The 19,657-nt window shown below is 33.5% G+C and overlaps 1 protein-coding gene across 3 annotated transcripts in view; it reads left to right on the top strand.

The window, feature by feature from the left end:
• FCHO2 (FCH and mu domain containing endocytic adaptor 2) overlaps nt 1–19,657 on the top strand; it is a 79,845-nt gene that overhangs the window by 36,740 nt on the left and 23,448 nt on the right. Inside the window, exons 9-17 of one of the 3 annotated variants that reach the window (XM_063422003.1) lie at nt 685–729; nt 2,385–2,457; nt 5,518–5,542; nt 12,699–12,756; nt 15,174–15,349; nt 15,923–15,934; nt 16,344–16,368; nt 17,186–17,228; nt 18,168–18,262. In XM_063422003.1, coding sequence (XP_063278073.1) covers nt 685–729; nt 2,385–2,457; nt 5,518–5,542; nt 12,699–12,756; nt 15,174–15,349; nt 15,923–15,934; nt 16,344–16,368; nt 17,186–17,228; nt 18,168–18,262 — 552 coding nt within the window. Of the gene's footprint in view, nt 1–684; nt 730–2,384; nt 2,458–5,517; nt 5,543–12,698; nt 12,757–15,173; nt 15,350–15,919; nt 15,935–16,343; nt 16,369–17,185; nt 17,229–18,167; nt 18,263–19,657 lie in introns of all 3 variants that reach the window. The other 2 variants (XM_063422002.1, XM_063422004.1) reach the window with 2 other exon arrangements.

Here is a 19,657-nt window from a genome sequence, read left to right as displayed (position 1 = left end):
CTTGAACAAATTGGATAAATGAGGCTTAGTATATCAATGTGCTATGGGAACTGACTGTTAATTTGTGGCGAATATAATGTGAGGAATTTCTTTAAATCCAGAACTTAACAAGTGTTGGGTTTGTGTTTGGTTTTTTTGGTTTTTTTTGGTTTAGTCCTGTTGAATCTTAATGATTTTTTGGAAAAACTATCTTCTTTATTGCTGTGTTTAAGATTTTACATGGCACTTCATGACACTTCTAACTGTGTAGACAATTGGCTATGGAGAGGAAACACTAGAACCAGCAATGCAGAGTTAGCAAAAGTGTGACTTTCAAAATTAGACCTATAGTTTCTCCTTTTTTATTTTTATTTATACAACTTGCTCATTAAAAGAAAATAAATTACAAACCTTACACTGATGCTGTATTACAGATGCATTTTTGAATGTGGACATCAATTAGATATAGGCAACTGAATTGTAGTTAGATGATGACTAGTATTTTAATTTTTCAGTATAAAAAAGTGAAAAAACTACTTTACATATATGATTTTGCAGTGTCCTTGGCCATTGACAGAGTAATTGTGCCTTTCAGTTACTTCCAATGTTTGTAATTAGATTATCTCATACTTTCAGGAAATATTAGTTGTCATTAAAATAGGTGAAATTTGATCTAATGTTTATCTTCATTGTCATTTCTTTAAGGCCCTATTGAATTTGAAGAGTGTAACACATCCACTGTAGCTGAAGGTGAGTTGCCATATTTATTTTTAGTTATTTATTCACATGAGAATGCTGTGAAGCAAAGGGTAGTCAGTGTGTGAATCTGTATAACTTTAAAGTGCTCCAGTAGACTAAAATGCAGTTTTCCTTTTGAGAAACAAACTTCAGTGACAATAAGATGTATAAAACTTTTATAGGACTAATGCATAAAGGTTGGATAATTTGAGTGCTTCTTACAAGTATACTTTGGCTAAGGCTTCATCTTTGCAGAAGTTTGGATTTTATTCACTTTTGAATGTGTTGTATCTTCATTTGCAAGTGTCAAAACATGGCCTGGGCTTTTCCCATTGTTACTGTGTCAGTTACACTAAAGCCTAATGTAGTGTTATGGTTGCAAAGTCTTTCTTTGTTGATTCAATTTATTTTGCTTAGGAGGTTGTTTTAAGTGATTAAAACTGCTTTTCTCCATAAGCTATGCCTTTACTTGTGTGACACAGGAATCAACAATATAACTATAGCATCCAAAAGCTTTTAAGTTGCCAAGACTTCAGCTGAGACTTAAAATCTCTTCTGAGGCAGAGAAGATCCATGTTCAGAAATTACTGTCATAGTTCATTCTTTTGGGCTGCATAAGGCACAGAGAAAAAATAAAATCCAGACATTTAAAAATAATCTTGGAGCAAATTATGTGTCTCATTATATATTACTGACTCTACAGCTACTTTGAGAAGTTTGGATTTACTGAGGATTTCTAGGAGCAGAGAGGTTCCTTATGTGTAATGTATTTTTGCAAATATAAATATAAGAAAGTGCTTGAATTGACAGTGGTTTAATTTTGGAAACCAAATTATTTTTACCACTGCTCAAAAACATGCTGTCAGTAGTATCACACATCAAAACCAAATTGTAGACTAGTTGGATCTGATGCACTTAGTCATTTTGTTTGGCAGTCTGCTTTGCCTCAGCAAACATTGTGAAGAAGCAGATGTGGCAGTAAGTCTGAGGGAATATTTAAGTGTATTTCAGTTTTAGTACATTAAATGGGAATGAAAGCAAACTTTTTTCAGTACTGTAGCTATATGTATCCAGTGCTAAAAGCAGGGAAGAAACAAAAGAGGAGAAGTGTAATTTCAGACTCAGTGCAAACCAGTCCCAGAGAAATCATGAACTCACGTCAGCTGGAAAGCCAAGAAACAATCTTATTTCCGACTGGACAGAGATCCTACTTTTGAGAAAGGACAGTAGCTTGCAGCTCCTGGAAACACACAGGGAAATAATGACAGGGTGTTGAACTGTAGTAGCTGAGGAAGGCAGCGTTCAGTTTCTCATCCATGGCTATTCAGGATCACCTGGAGCAACAGCTCCTGTTGAGTTTTTGTGAGCAGAGTTCTCTTCCTCAAAAGTGTCTATTAAAAAAAATACAGTCTGTACCCAACTTGGAGATCCAAATCAGTTTTTTCAGGATTTTGTTACTAATGTGTTGAACCCCATTTTGATTTTTTTAACTGATATTTTACTTAAAGCAAATTGGAATAATATTCCCTTAGTTTGGCTCCATACCTATCTCTACTGCATTCCTGTGGCAGCATTTTAAATATTGGCATTCATATGCATCTGTGTTTGACATTGCTAAATATGCATTTATCTCTTTGATCTATAAATGAAAAGTGTTTGTTCCATAGGAATAAAACCACGGAAAAGGAAGCCTTTTGGTTTATCAGGAATAATGAAAAAAGAAAAAGATACTGAATCTGTGTAAGTATATTTCCACCCTGATCCTTGTCTTGTATTAAAACTAGTAATGGGGATAAAAATTAGCCAATATTTAAACAAAAAAAAAGTGTTTATAACAGCCGTTTAAAGGAATGCGATGAATACAAAAATTCAGTTATTTAAATCAGTTATTTACAATTTTTGTGACCAAGGATTTCAACATAAATAACAAAAAATAATGTAAGTGTATTCATAGTCAACTCATGTTTCATTGTTTCCTATGCATAGGTAAGTAGTTTCCCTTTCTTCTTCATTTCAGCATTGTAGATAATGTAATTCATATTAATCCTAATGAAATGTGTCTGTACATGGTAAAAGTACCAAATGGCTGTGTTTGCAGAATTGAAGCTTCAATTATTCTTCTGTCAGAAGAACTTCTGCATATACTGTCAAAGGACAGAAAAATGCAGTATATCATGAGCACACTCCTTTCTCAAACACCATGATTCTAGCTCAGGACTGATATCCCAAATATGATCTTTGCCATTTCTTTGGATGTGCTCAGTCTCCCAAGAGTTAAATCTCTGCAGAAAGTTCTTTTAAATAACAGTTCTGAGGTGAATTAGTCACAGTGTCTATATTAACATTTATGGTCATTATATTTTTTTATAATTTCTACATGTATTCTCTCAAGAAGATAGCTTACACTTACACAAACTTGACAATATAGAAATATTCCCAGAGGCATCTGGGAATACCTACTTTTTAAACATTTGTGTATATACATTTTAGAATTACATTTCAAAGTATTTATGTTAATTTTTTTAACATGCTGCTGAAAAATTCATGACCTAAGAACAGCAGGTAGTAATAGTATTTTGTTTCTATATTCACACACTGTACAAAAGTGACTGAGATTCTGAGATCAGAAAGAGAATTGTATATTGGCATGATATTAATCTCCTATGTAATATGTGCTATAGGCTTGTACAGAGATTCTTGCATTAAACCATAACTACGAAATGAACTAGAACATCACAAATAAATATCAGATTATTCATTATGTGTTTTCATAATATATTCTAATACTTCATTTATTATCTGTTCAAAAATATAGATTGCTAGTATGTATTTTGTCTGATTTAATCTTCAGCTGGTGATCCTGTTACGGACTGGAAATGATAAAACTGTAATGAGAAACTTCTCTGCACAGAGAAATAAAGTTCTGCCAGTTTTCTTAGCCTGTAAGCTTGTTTAGTTTGTGTAGGGCAGGCTTTCCACATCTGGAAAACCTCTTATGGTTAGTAGGCTTTTCAGTTTGTCGAGACCATTTTTAAACTGTTGATGCCTGAACTGGTGGTGTGTCTAGTAATGATTTTAATTCAGGGAAATACCACACAGGGTGCATTCTGTTACATGTTGCTATAGTTTAGCCAAGGATTTCCCTTCTAACCAATGCTTTGCATGATTTGGTTGAGTCTTTTTTTATCTACATCCATCCATCCATCATTTTTATCACAATCCTTAAATTCTCTGATGAAATCTCAATTTCCTGAAATATTACCTTATAGCAGAAGCATGACAGGTCTTCAATTTAAAAAGAATGATCATAAGTCTTATGATTTAAAAGTACTTCTGTCTACAGCCTCATTTTCCACCTCACCAACATTTGTAAACTGCTGTGTTTCTATTGCATCTATAGAACAGATCCTGAGAGATGCTGTTAGTACCCTTGTGAATGACACTAGATCTGTTTGAGATCTCCATTTCTGTTCCTTGGCTCACTAATTTTAGAAACCTTCATTGTGACCTGAGTTGTATTCATTCATTGCCTCATATTTCACATTTCTCAACTTTTATGTACCTCAGGCTGTTTGTGTACACTTTTTGAAACAACATCTCTCAAGGGAAGAATGTACTTTGTCTTTTCAAGCAGTAAAATGTCTTTCAGAACAGCTCTATTGCTATGAAAGATGTAAAACAAGTATAAATTTGGTCACATATCTCCTCCTTTGTGTGAGGCCTTTCAGAGAAGATGGAATCCTTCATCTCATTGTCATTTCCTTAACATACTGTATGGAATTTTGTATTAATGCTTCCATGTTAGCAAGTTTTTTGCACCTGTTTTTAACACACCGTAGTAAAAACTACATATTTTGCCTTTAACCTATTTATTTTTTCAGAGAAGATGTTTTAGATTGCGATAAATTTTTTTTCCACATTCATTTTCCTATAAAAGTATGTTTAGGATGTTCAGATCAATGATATAAAAACACTCTTGTTCAGTTATACCATCACAATTTGTCAGGGTGCAAATTAGAGAGGACTTGTATGCTACTCAAGTGTTCCCACGTTCTGTAAATGTAATTGCTTCTGCTTTTTGAAGACATCAGAGAGAATCAGTGTCATTCATTATTTTAAGTGCTACTGCTCAAATTGAAATTGCAGTGGAAAAGTTTAATACATGTGAATAATGTTCTTGCAACCACTACCTTTCTGCAGGCAACTTTGTTTTTTTTAAATGCTTTTTAGGAGGGTACTCAGTTATTTTGTTCAGCATCTTCTAGTACTTGACTGCAGCTGTGCTTGACAAACACAAACTAAGAATGAAACTCTAAAAGAGGAAGCTCTGAATTCCTCTGACAAAAATTTTACTTTCTTTGTATACTGTTTTTTTTCCAAAACATTTTACATTTGCAGGTAGACTATTTCATTAGGATTGGTGACTTCTATTTATTGTACACACCAACCATGAAGACCTGAAACTTAAAGTATATTCATCCAGAACACAGTGTAGTAGTCCTCACTTTCCTTAATTCTTCTGTTATTACTTTTAATTCTTTTCACTAATATGTGAGTTTGATTTTTCATCATTTCTTTTGAGTTTTTCTTCTGCAGTGTTTTGAGCATAAACTGTCAGCTGTTATTTAAATCTCATTCAGTAGAATGTGGATTATTTAAAGCAAAAATTTCAAGAGTCTTAGAGGCAAAAGGATCACATGCACTGTTTTAAGTTAATTGAAAATATTGAAGGAAAAATTATGTGAATAAAATAAGTTGTGCATTATATAATTGTAAATTTTCTTTGTTTTTTTTAAATAGGGAGTGTCCAGATGCGGACTCAGTTGTAAGTAGATTTATTTCCAAAATAAATGCATGTACCAATACTATAAAGCCCAACAATCTGTTGAAACTTAACTGACATGTAGTCCCTCCAATACCTAATTTATCTGATAGAGGATTTAATATTTTCATAGCATGCTCAGATGTTAACTTTGTGCATGATCTTCAACACTATGTAAAAAAAGCATCAATACCTTTTTGTTTCTTAATAGTTTTAGGTTTTAAGCAAGATGTTTTCATTGCAAATATATGTTACTTTATTTTTCAGCTATTAATATTTTGAATTCCTTACCAAAAAGATCTAATTTATTGTGAGCTCAGTTTATATTGTCATATTCGTCTGCCTACTACTGTTTCTTTTCAGAAATCCTTTTAATATTAATTGGGTTCTGCTTTACCACTGGCAATAGAGTGTAAGAATATACTGTTTAAAATATGGGTTTAAATGCAACTTTCTACATGCATTTTATCAATGGTCTAGTTTCCATTGCTGTTAGATCTGTGATATGTCTTACAATTTTTTTTAGTCAATTCAGGTAAGTGACCGTTTCAGATTAAATTAAATATGTTAATGATTTTTCATTTCCTTAATTTAAGCTTTTTTTATGCAAACATGTATGTTCTCTTGAATTAATATATAGCAAAGATTGTAATTCCCTATAGCTGTATTTGGGAAAAATTCACAGAGTAATCTGAGTGATTTTCTGTAGACTGATTTGTTTTTAGTTCATTTATTTAGGTGCCAATTATACTACACAATTTAAGTTTTCAAGTTCACTTATTTTGTGGATTTGACTTGTAGTGTTTATTTTCTTTGCTTATTTTGGTCTCCATGTTTTTGGAAAACAATTAGTTCAAAAAATTAAACTATAAATTGGTTTGCCATTCTTTCTGGCTGCATGAGGCACACCATATTATTGTCTAGGTTAATTGTTGATACAGTTGTTGTTGGTGGGGGTTTTTTTTGGGGTTTTTTTTGGGGTTTTTTTGTTTTTTTGTTTTGGTTTTTTGTTTTGGTTTTTTTGTTTTGTTTTGTTTTGTTTTGTTTTTTGGTGGTGTTGTTGTTTTTTGGTTTTTTTTTTGGCTGCCCAAGATTTTATTACCGCATTTGGAGTTTAAAATTTAGTCTATGATTTCTGCTTACTTTTTTCAAACTACAGTAATATCCTTTATAGTGATATAATGCTTTAAAGGAAAAGTCATTACTGTAATTCTAATGAAAAAAATTATAAGAGATTCATTTCACCCCTTACAAACAAACAATCCAAAGTACTTTTATGTTTTAAAGTTGGAGTCCTCTTCTGAAAGGTCTCATTTCAAGTGTTTTTAATTTTTCTTGGCTTTTACTTCTGGATTTCCTTTCTGTTTAATTTTTCAAACCTGATCTAAGTACTTTCAACAGTCTCTATCACCTCTAGGAGAATTTGTTTTATATGGATATCTGCAATAAATTATGCATTTCAAGAAATTGAACTTGGAAAGTTATTAATAAGCAAAAAAAGAAAAATTAAAGCAATTATATCATGTTTGATTGCTAGGAAATACTGAAGAACAGGCCTCAGAAAATTCAACTTAAGATGTCCCAGTTATTATTTTGTCAGTTTTGGTCACTGGCAGAAAACCTGTCTAGCATATATATGATTAACATGATCATTTTTTAGAAGGTAGCTTTTGATTATTTGGCAAGAATTTTAATTATGTGAAAGAAATGTAAGAGATAACCACTCTTCAATTATATATAAATATAAGCACCAAGGTGAAAATACTGCAAATTTTCAAGGTAAGGATGTAGTAAGAACTGATTTCTATACTTTATCTACCAGTTCTATGTGCTACTGTGGATCTTTGGATATACTATGTAGTATATCATGAAGGCCTTCTCACTAGTCCAAAATGTGTAATGCAGTCTATCAAACTTGTATTTTCTGTTTCCAAAAGTAAAATGTGTGAGATGGGTCAAAAATGTCTTTTGTCCCAAAATGGATGTTCTCAAATTTATCTGTGGTAAGACAGACCTGTTTATGCTCATCCTTTTTGTAGCTGTCAGATTAAGTATACTGGAAAATAAGTTAATAAAATGTTAATTCCTGTGAGTATTTTTTTGTGACTGCTGTAAGAAGTTTTCATGTGTCAATGAGTAGGCAGCTGTGGACTGAGAACTGGTATTTGTTGAAGAGGTTGACCACTTCAATAAGCAATCTCTGTTTAAAGATAAGTGCGAATATCTCATGAGATTTAAAATTCCTGAGTTTTTTATATGTCAATCTATAGTGTAACTTCCATTAATCTAAACTTTATTAATTAAGAAAAGTGTAAAGTTTGTAGTAGAAAGTGCACTGAAAGAGATACCATGTGGGTTTTCCTTAGAACATTTTTCTAAAGACTGAAATATCTTGTTTCCCTTGAGTTTGCCATGTCTCTAGAGGTGTTCTCTGAGAATATATGAAGTTTAAAAGAAACTTTTATTTCTGGGAAACATTTATAAGGTTCCACTTGTGTCCAGTAAGGTCTGAATTGAGATTGCAACCCTTCCCTTGGTTGGGATGCTTGCTGATCTTCTTCTACTTCACTGCCTATTTTCATGAAGACTGTAATAATGTAATTATCTCTGAGTTCTCTGTCCTTTCTGTCAAATCCATTTGCAATTTTCCAGTAAGTTCAAAAGTAATTAGGAGGGGAGTCACAGATGTACGCAACATAACGCTGAAAGTTTTTTTCGGGGGAAACTGAAATGCAAACACATATTAAGGCATCCAAAAGTTTTCATTAACCTCTTCACATGAGTATAGCATAATTACAATTACATAGAATTATAGACTCTTTTTATTGTTGGGGACTGGTTGAATGTGGAACTATCAAATTCCGAGAAGTGGAACACAAGTGTAACCTAATGTTTGGTGAAATTCAAGTATTTTTCCTTATTTGCATTTTCAGCCTTTTGTTCTGGCATATTTTGAATAGCTGCTATTGAGGACAAGATTTTCTATCACAGCACAAGACAGGGTCACTTTGAATACCCATTTTTCTTTCTTTCTGCATTTCTAACAATAGGAGAAACTAACTGTCTACTCTTCTTCTGCATCTGTTGGGTTAATAGGCACCCTAAGGAGAGGAGGCCAATATTATGCCTCTCTCTTAACCTGAGGATATGCCAGAGTCAAATTTACATTTCAAATATGTCAAAAGTGGAGAGGCTTTTTGTTCTCTTGTTCCAGCCTACAAGCTTCAGCTGCTTACTTAGATTCTTCATCCAGATTACGGGAAGCCAGTTGAGTTCTGGAAGAAAAAAATAGAGTGAGCTGTTCAGCTGTACTGCATCTTCAGGCATACCCTCAGGAAAACTTGATCAGGAGCTCTTGTAACCACTGTAGTTTATCCCAGGAGAAGAGGAAAACATAAAGAAATCAAATTGGAGCATAGTGAAGGTTCTTTGCTTCCTGGCTGATGACCAGCCTGTCAGCAGCACTGGTGTTGCAGAGGAGGGGCCAAATGAAGTAGCTGGACTGCAGTGCTCCATATGTTCCTCCCTTTGTAGGTAGCTCAGAGCAGTAATGGTAATGGTGTGGCTTTTTCAATCACCTTTGGATGACAGATGGGACAGAGCAAGGAAACTGAAATAAATTATTCACCAAAACTAAAAACGTGTGTTTTGTCAATACAATGCTTGGTCCTCAAGCTTCTTATAAAGGAAATTTTATTTATCTAGACCTTATGTTTTATTTCTTCGAAAAATTATTAACTCCAGAAAGCTTGCAGAATATGCCAAGGCAAAGATAAAGGTATATGACCTAAGTTTCTGGCATATGTTTAAAGCTACATAAGATCTCAATTAATACATTACATCTGCAAACACAGGTGAAACTATGGCTTTTATAGCTAGATGTTTAATTGCTTAACAGAACCTCAGAAGAGCTTCCTGGAAATCCACCTTTCGAGTTGCTCCTGCAGAGTTCAATTCACATGCATAATGAGGTTTTGGGAATTTTGTGACTGCAAAGACCACTACACGTTTGTGTAGGGGGCTAAAGCAGACCTCCATCCCTGTTGTGTTGATAATAACTTTTCCCAAAGGCCAAGGCTTGCAAAGATCATCATGTTGTGTGTTGAAGTTCAAAAATTATACATGTATACATGTAGGTTGTGAACTTAACCCCTGATCAGCATGGTAGGTAAATTTGGTTTTATCTGTGCTGTGTGCTTGATACTTAAGATACACTGTTATCCATGACATAATACATAGTTCTGTAATTGTAGGAGTGTGGAAAAGGGAGTGAAAATTAGTCAAATAGATGTAAATGCCTTCTTTAACACCAGATTGATGAGTACGTGTATCTCTCAGGTCGCTGTGTTATTTACCACTGTCATTAAATGTAGCTTTGCAAATGAAATGTTGGTATTTCAGAAAGCAGAACATTAACCAGCTCAGCCGTTCAAAATATTGCTAACAGTATTTTGAAATTACTTTGTAAAATTGTGAGGTACCGTTTTGTGTGTGTGTGACACAATTTGCCTTTGTCTATACAAAGTTATATTAAATATCTCTTACACCCATTTTTTATGTTGGTTTACACAAAAATATAAATTCAGTATCTAGTTAATTAAAGCAGGTTTTAACAATGATCATAAATTGGCACAAGATCAATCTGAATTACTGACAAGGCTGGAAATACGAAGCAAATTACTTATGTGTGTATATGCTGCTTAGAGTCAGATGTTTGAAATTACATGTATTTAAATTTTAGATATAGGAAATATACAAATTAAGTTTGCTCTAGAGGGTTTGAAAAGAAGTAGTAGCATAGACTAGCTGAAAATGAAGGAAGGAATTTTCTTCTCCTGTGTTTAGAACTTCAGCTCTGTTACTTACATGAAGTTGTGAATACAGACTGCATGCTAAAGTACTATTTCTGAGGAAAACATGTTTCAAGTATATTATGAAGATCAGAAATAATTGTCATGAAAGTATTACCAAAGGAAGTTGAATACTTTGAGATTTTAGTGCTTTCTTCATCCTAGAGATTATTCAGTAAATTAAAAATAATACAATGAAAATAACTTCAACGAACTAAGTTCTATCACAATTTTATATCAAAATAGTCAATTTTGCCAGCTATGTTGTGCATGCTGTGTCAACCCAGTAATAGTATCCTTTGCATATGTGACCCAGTTGTAAGAAAAATTAAATGTACATTTAAAGATTTTTATTGATTTTCAATTCATCTTAACCATGAATAATCCTGATCTGTGGAAAATTACCTGTTGTGATAACTAAATTAATTTGAGAATTCAGAATTTGTAGTATAACAAGAAACTGTACCCTGTACCTATATGTTTTTGTTCTGTTTACTTTGATGTCAAGTTTCATTAGGGGTTTTTGCTATATAAACAAGGTCAGCTTGAGGTCAAGCGTAGCTAAGAACCTTGATTTGAGCAAGTAGAGCTAAAGTATTGGACCGTGTGATTGTACTCTTACTACTTTTCTGTTGTAATTATTTATTTATATATTTATTAATCAAATAGCAGTGAAATCTAGATCTTGCAAAGGTTTCAAGAAATTGCATCTATATGGTTTATATTTTAAGGTTAGAGGGCTTAAATGTTGTTTTGTGGCCCTAGTTTGATGCACTATTTAATTTGGTACAGTCTTACATCTGTACAGGACTGTATTTCTTATACTTTCCTTAGCGGAAAGTTTGAGCTATGTGTGAATTCCATTAATTTCAGAAGTGCTAAATTTAGGGAGCTGTAAAGAGGATACTCTTTCTTAGTGAATTATCAGGCATCCCATTTGTAATATCTGTAAAAGATACATAAGAATAACTGCATTTTAATAATTTTAATGTTCTGAATTTCAAAAGCTATTCAGAGATATTATCTTTAAACTTGGCTTCTAATTTTATCTGAAGTCATGAGGTTCCTTTCTTTGTGCACTTGAAATCACCAGCCAAGTCATTTTGTTATATCTCCTGACTTCTAACAAATTACATTTTGGCCATACTGTGTATACATATCTCTTGATAAACCTGCTTCCCAGTACCTGCTTTCTGATAGAATAAACTGGTACTACACAAGAATAAATCACTTTATATATATATATCACAAATTTTAATTTTTATAATATATTAGTAAAATATATTAGTATATATTAGTATAATAATATATTAGTAACTGCTGAAATCGCCTTGGTTGTGTTTTTTTGTGATAAGCTTACTGACACATTAGGCAGGTCATGTACACTGCCTATGTGTACAAAGTTGTGAGTGGATTTTATGGTTCTGAGCGGGGAAAGTATCTTCATATTCATGTTTATCTGGTATATGTAACATACAGGATGTGGGAGGTTTGTGCATTTTTAAAATTTACATTATCTTGGAGACTTGTTTCTCTCTGCCCCAAAGTTTTTAAAATGAAACTATATGCTTAGCTGAGCATTCTAAGTTATTTTAACATCATTCCTTTCAATTTCCTTTTAATTTTCTGCAAGAACAGAAGAACAGAACTTAAGTTCTCAGATACTTATTGGCTTTGAAGATTCAGGGTAGTGTTGGAGATGTGTAAAGGAAAACTTGAGAATAAAATTTTGAGTACTTGTGATTTGGATATTCTTTCCTGAAGTATCTGTGCGGACATGCTGCCTGTTTTAGGGGGAATGGAATTTTCAAGCTGTGCTTTGGTTTGCATACTTAAATATTGACTAGTACTTAGGGAAGATTTTACCTCTGCACCATCAGAACATCTTGTATTTTAGCTGAGAACAGTAAAAATTGGGAAATTTTTCTGGAACCAAGAGAATTGTTGCCTAATCTAACTCAGTACTAAAGCTAAAATAATGTTGATTTCTGTCCTTTTTCATAGAATAATTGATTAGTAGTTAAACAATTAGTAATTAATTAGTGATTGATTAGTAAAAGCAGATGCATTTCAAACTTGCCAGTTTTCACAAGAAATTTAGAGCTTCTTTTGTAACATTTTGTGCTGAAGTATCTTGTCACACAAGTTCTGAATGAATGATCATAACTTCAGATATCTGTAATAATGTTGAATAAAAATCACTTTCATGAGTTGTTTTAATTTGTCAATGATGTAAAAATCAGTGTGATGTAAGAATGACATTTCTTTTAGTTATTTATCAATAGCATAATTTTTGTTGTTGTTTTTAGAACTTTCCTGATGTAGATGATGAAGGATACAGCATTAAACCAGAAGCAACACAGGATATCCTTTTTACTATTATTGTGCCAAGTTATTTGATGTTATTACAATTCTTTGGAGAGAGGAAGTACTGACTAAAGAGTTAAGGAAGACAAATGACATTTATGTTGCAACCTTGTATTCTTATATTCATAGCTTTTGTAAAATGAATCAAATTTTTTATTGGATGTGTGTGTGCAAACGTTAAAGATTAGATTAGATCAGATCTCTTGGGAACTTTAAAAGGACAGTAAATATAAAAAGCAAAAAAATAGCCAGATCAAATGCAGATACAAAATTCCATGCAAATCTCTCCTTGAAAAGCTCTCAGAGAACTTGTAAAGTAAAGTTTGCAAACTTTTTAAAGCATATTGAATGGTTATCTCTTCTATACCTGCACCCTCTCATTTTTTTTAGCACTACAGCAGTGTAGAAATAGAAGTTCTGTTACTTAATGAAGTCATTACACAACGTGCTGTTTCCAGTTGGTGGAAAGACTTTTATTGTCTTTTTAATAATATCTTTCATGTACAGAACAGATTTTGTTCTGAGTCACCTTTATGGAGGCTCAAGATTTTTCTCTGCCATTCCCCTGGTGTTTTGGAGTAAAATTCTTCTCCACTTTGTTTACTACCATCACAGAGGAAAGTTCTACTTAAGAGCTGGGAATAGTTACCACAGATCTGAGCAAGCCTAGTATGTTAGCAAGATAGCTAATTTCTGGGAAAATATTCACTGAATTTTCTGGATACTGCATATAAAAGGTGAATTTAGGCTTAAGGTACCCTTACCTTAAATTGCAAAAACTTTTAAGCAGTTAATAGCTCATTACAGTGGCCAGTTCATCATCATAACATTTTTTGTTTTCATCAGCTTTGCAGAATATGCCTCTAATGCCCTTATGGAAGAGTCCTGTAACAACGGAAGCAGTTGGTGTTATCCCCTATTTACAAAATTGATATAAAAGTGACAGGCTTTTATTCAGTTCTAAGAGGAGTATTATTTCATGCTTTGCATGTATTTCTGAAAATGAGAGATAAGAGAACAACATTCATGCTTATGATGACTGATTCATCTCGGCATCCCCTTTTTAAAATCTTTTTGTTGTGAAACAAAAGAAAAAACATACATTCAGTGAAGAAGATCCATGATTTGCAATCTGTCATGAGATAGTACTTCAGCTTCTGAAAATCTTGACCAGCTGCAGGAACTTATCAGCTCCCTTTCTCTTTTCCTCCCTTAGCCTCTAGAAATTTATTCTATTCATGGGAATTCATGAGATAATTTGTTGGAAGACATTGTTTTATTATAATGACAGTCAATCTTAATAAGTCTTGACTTAAATCTGTATTGGCAAAACACTTTATAAAAACTGTCCTATTTGTAGGAAATTACTCTTGAAGGTCAGTGATAACTTTCAAGACAAGAATTCTTTTGATTAAATTAGAATTACTTGTCTTTAATACCTTTTCTATAAATGCTTCATTTTGAAGGAAGAGATAGGCCTAAGATTAGGATATTTGGCTTTTTCCTCACCACAACTTTCAGATTCTTTCAGTTGAAAGGGATTTGTCTTTAGGGTTCAGGTTCAGGTTTAAAACTTTTTTAGGGAACAGTTTGAAGGAATTAAATGCAAATGTCTATCATATTTTCAGGTGAAAATAACAGAAGTGACTTAGAGAATAAGTACACTTCTTCCAGGTGGTACAAAACTTCTGTGTTTCTGTAGAGGGAAATTTTCCACATTTTGCTGGCCAAAATAAATGTAGTTTTTAAGACTTAGCTTGGGCCTTTCAGAGGTTTTTTTTTAGTGCAGTTCCTGTGCCTATAAAGAGCTGTTTTCCTTATTTTAAGGGCTGACATGTCACTGTGATTCCTTTTTATCCAAAGATGACAGTACTTCAAGCAGCTGACATTGTTCAGTTTACTGTGCAGCTTTCTGTTTAACTGGCATCCTTTCTTGCAAAATTTTCAGTGCACACTGTAAAAGGAGCAACTAACAGTGGCTCCTGCTCTTTCCTTCACTGTTTATGTTAGGTACAGGTACCATGGGCATTTCACTGCTCATTAAAGAATCTAGGCTTTTCTTCATTTGGTTTAAAAGATTTCTACATTTTTCATATGTCTGTTATAATCCATGTTGGAGTCTTGCAAATCGTATTTTTAAATGCAGAAGTGTTGCTGCTTTAGAATCTTAAATTTAACTTCACGCCTTCAAATATGCATTTTTTCAGTTATGTGACATGTGTTTCTGAACAGAATCATCATTCTGAAGATAAATGGAAAAAACCTCTAAATTTTAACTCTGAGTTGTGAATTTTGGACTGTGGATGTATGTAAGTGCACGAAGAGGTCACTTAATACGAGCATTTCATGGAGCAAAATTATGAAGTTGATTAAGCAGATGACTTTGAGGTATTTCCACCTTAACTGAGAAAAACATACCAAAGAGAACCATTTCTATTCATCCAGTGATTCCGACTCTGAAGATGATGAACCCAGAAGGTTCCATGTGGAAATAAAACCTGTCCAGCCAAATAATAGCTCCCAATACACTATGCCTTCTTTGGATGAATTAAAAGTATCCATAGGGAACATCACTCTTTCTCCAGCAATATCTGTAAGTTTTTTGTTCCTTGTATTTTTAGTGTGTAGAAAAGTGAAACGGTAGTGTAAACACATATGATAGTGTTCAGAATTTATTCTAGGTTGAATAACTTTCTTCTTGTGCACTAGGTCATTTTTGGTACACTTTATGTTCCAGTAATTTTAGATTGCACTTTTATGTTGCAGTATAACTTTAAGTACTTTTCTCATATTTAAACTTTCCTATTAGTCTTTTGAGTGCTCAGTTCTTGCCTTTGTGCTGTTGCCACCACAAGACATTCAATTGCATCTTAGAGTTAGCCAAGCATGGCTTTTAACATAATTTTGGAATTAGTTTTTAATAACATACAAGTCTTTAAAAACATCATATAATGAGGACACATGGAAAATTTGCAGTGCAGCTTCATTGATGTATCCTGCCAATTCATGGAATAATCCTTTATACCACCAGATGATAAATAATAATAGGGTTTGCTAGTACAGTATTCAGATCAGAATAGGACTGGTTCTGATTTTAAGGAAAATAGTGAGCATAACATATTAAAATAATTTTTCTCTTTTTTCCCTCATCACATTTTGAAAGCAGAGGCACAGTCCTGTAAGTAGAGAATGGCTTTTTATTTGCATTTGTAGTTAAAACTAAGTAAGTGTAGTCTGTGAGGGGACTTGGGAAAGCATGAAGAATGTTTCATTTCATCTGTACCATGTGATAGATACATAGACTGTTTAATTTTCTGTCCCAGACAGTGAAGAGATCTAAAGATGCTGCTCCCTTTGTCAGCTCTGTAGTATTTATTCCTGCATTTTCATACTGGTATGGAAGATGTGCACTGGTTCCTCTGTCCAGGCTCATGTTCCATGGTCTGCTGCAAACTTATGATGTTTTTGCCTGGCACTGAAAACAAAATATCTTATAGAAAATTGAGTGGAAATAAGAATTTTGGGACTATTAAGTGGTTTATTTCTCAGTAGAAGAACTTACTCCTCATTTTTTTTTCCTGTTTCAGGCACAAATGAATCAAAATTCATCCAGTAAGTGTGAATCTTTTAATCTGTTAGTTTTTTAACATAGAATGAAAACATATCTCTATTTTTAATTGTTGTAGACATAAACTTCTCTAAATATCTGTATTTTAAATTGAACAAAATGTTTCTCTTGTTAGTTTTATGTAACTCTTCCTCATCTATGTACTTGCCTGTTCCCTGTTGTGGGGACCAGATGAACCTGTATCTGACAGTAATGAGGAGCACATCCAGATGCCAAAGGGGTTACCCCATGGAAAACACTCCTGTGCAAGTTTGTGAAGCTCTTCCACTTGCTCAAGTTTGGTTCGACCCACAAACCAGCAAAGCACATTTTGTGTCTGGTGTAAAATACCTACACAGAGGATAGAGCATTAGCTTCTGTTTTTCAGGGTTTGTTTTGGGGTTTTGTTTGTTTGATTTTGGTTTTGGTTTTGGTTTTTTGTTGTTTTTGGTTTGGTTTGGTTTGGTTTGGTTTGTTTTTTGGGTGTTTTTTTTTTGTCAGTGGGAAACCAGACCAGATTTACTGAAGCACAGCATTGATGTAAACTGTATAATTCAAGGAGGAAGTTTCAAGTAAGCAACACTTCCTTCTGAAGTGCATTGGTGTATGTAGTCTTCTCGTATTTCAGGAATATCTAAACTTAAGTTATCAGAAATAACTTTTTCTGTGAAATTAAACTCAGAAGTACATTTTGTTTCCATTTTAATAGTAATTTGTTTTGAACTGTTAATACTGAATCAATATTAACTATCTTTTTATAATGAAAATGAAATTTTTATTTTATATTTCACACTTTTAGTGATAACACTATCTTTTTCTTAGGTGAAGAGTTAACAAAATCAAAACTTTCTGCTCCAACTACTGAGTAAGTTCAAATTTAAAATTCTGTCAAATGTTGTTTTGCAGGAATTTGGTTTTGTTTTTCTAATATTTGGAAACTCATTGGAAATGATAGCTGAGTCCTATTTTAAGTTGCACCTCTACTGCATTATAAGACTAAGGGTATCAATGGATATTTCCATTCATTTGTTTAACCCTTCTAATACATTTGATTTACTGTGATCAATCTCAGTAGATATTTTTAATTACATGGCTACACAATGTTTTTAAATAAGATAGATTTACTTTCTATCCAACAGTGTTCCATGGTAAAGTGTTTAGGATTTCAAACCCCAAATTTACACTGATCTGCATACATTGCTTTTGTGTATATAGGCTAAAATAAATGAATTCGAAAATGTAGGTCTCAAAAATTACAATTATTTAACTGACATTATGGAGTATGTCTGCAAACAAATTTTCACCAAGGTGTTGGCTAAGATGGTTTCTTTATGTATAAATCAGTTCTTTGACCAGCAACTTTTGACTAATTATTTTCTTTTTAGATGCAAAGTCTAATATAGACTAATTTGTCAAGTGTTTTTGTCATATTATTGAGGGACTTTTAACAAGGCTTATGTAGTGATAGGACTAGGAGGAGTGGCTTTAACCTGAGAGTAGGTTTAGATTAAATATATAGAAGAAATTCTTTACTGTGAGGTCTGGTGAGACAGGTTGCCCAGAGGAGTTTTGGATGCCCTGTCTGGAAGTGTTCAAGTGTTCAGTCTGGAAGGGGCTTTGAACAACCTGGTCTAGTGGATGTCAGTGTGGTTGGAAAAGAATTTTCAAAGATCCCTTCAAAGCCAAACTATTCTGTGGTTATTATAATTATCACATTATCAAACTATTACTGAAGTTTGTTATTTTTATGAATGCATAAATCTTTCATTTCTATTCCGATTTCCAATTTTAACTCTTAATATAGAAAGGGGAACAGTGACTTCCTGGCATGGGATCCACTCTTCAGCACTTCTCTTGAATCTTCCTCTTCAGCTTCTTTGGCATCCTCATCCTCCTCAGGTAAAATGTTTGATGGTGGAGATTGCATTCTCCATATTTCTGGATGTTCTGGTGTTGTTTTTCAGTTATTGCAAGGGGACGTGCTTTGATGTGTAAATGATAGAATTTTATAAAGCAGTATACTGTCTTAGAAGTGTTACATGACTGAGAAGTTATTATATAAGGCTTTCAAGGTGGTGAGCAAAAGGGAAGAGGGAGTGCAAGACACTTCAGGAAAATTCTATCTTGCTCTTGTCTTTTTTCTTGCCTTCACATCCTTACATAATAATTGCTTACCATCTAGGATGTAATCTTTTTTTTTTCAGCTGGGAGGTTAAATGGGTGTTGTTGCAGCAACTGCGAGACAAGCTGAGTTTGCACAATGAATAGGGATGGATTTTTTCTTTCCAGGAAAGCAGATTAGGCTATGTAGTACAAAGGCATTGCAGAGCTTTGCTGTGAGGAACTTGTTTCCTGTAGGGAGGCATGATTCAGTTAGGAGATGTGAAGACATCCAAGGGGAGATGGATAAAAACGACAGGACTGAGACGTGAATTCAGCTGAGATCCTGAAAGCAGGGACATGGCAAGGAAAAGGATGGTGTGTGGCATATGGGAGGTGGAGGGAGAGAGCACATGTTGCATGGCAATTTTGGGTTGCAGAATATTAGTGTTGGCAGGACACTGGCAGGCTTTCCTGAAACCCATTATTTGCAAAATATAGTTTCATAGTTCTTCTCAGTCTACCTACTGTGTATCTTTATTCCAACATCTTAATTTTCTCTTAATGTAGACACTTTTCTCCTCCCACACAGCTGAGAAAGGAAGTGTGTTCACTTATGTTTTTTAACTAAGTACTTGTATTCCAAAAATAGTCCTCACTTCTTTGTTCGTGATTATGGCTTTTTAGCAGTTTTCTCCTGCTTGATCATGCAGATTGAATAACAATAAGGAAGATTACATGTATTAATGGGAGAATTCTGAAAAACTGGTGCTATTTCTTGGCTTAAGTAATGTCCTTTTAGCAACAATCAACATTGCTTTGTAACACTTCAGATTTTAGGCAGAAGTTAGTCTTTCACTACAAAAAGTTAAGGTTTTAACAAATCTGGGTTACAGAATTCACCATAATTTTTCTCATCCTTACATAATCAGTCAGTAGTATTGGCAAGTGAAACCACCATGTGTGGTAACACATTTAAGAATAAAATCTAGAGAGAGACACATTACTGGAATATTCTGAAAAGAAATGGTGCTTTCTTAAAATATCCTGTTTTGATAGGTTTGGTCTTGTGTTGGAGTCTGCAGAGAAAGGCAGAGGATACTTAACTTGTGCTGGTTTTGTAGCTGTGTTCTGATGTTTATTGTTGTGTCTGGATGGGAAGTGAAAGCAGGTTAGGAAATCTTCATACTTTTC

Source organism: Prinia subflava, chromosome Z (genome assembly GCF_021018805.1).
Source record: "Prinia subflava isolate CZ2003 ecotype Zambia chromosome Z, Cam_Psub_1.2, whole genome shotgun sequence".
In the NCBI taxonomy this organism is placed as follows: domain Eukaryota; kingdom Metazoa; phylum Chordata; class Aves; order Passeriformes; family Cisticolidae; genus Prinia; species Prinia subflava.
This window is presented reverse-complemented; position numbering and strand designations above follow the sequence as displayed.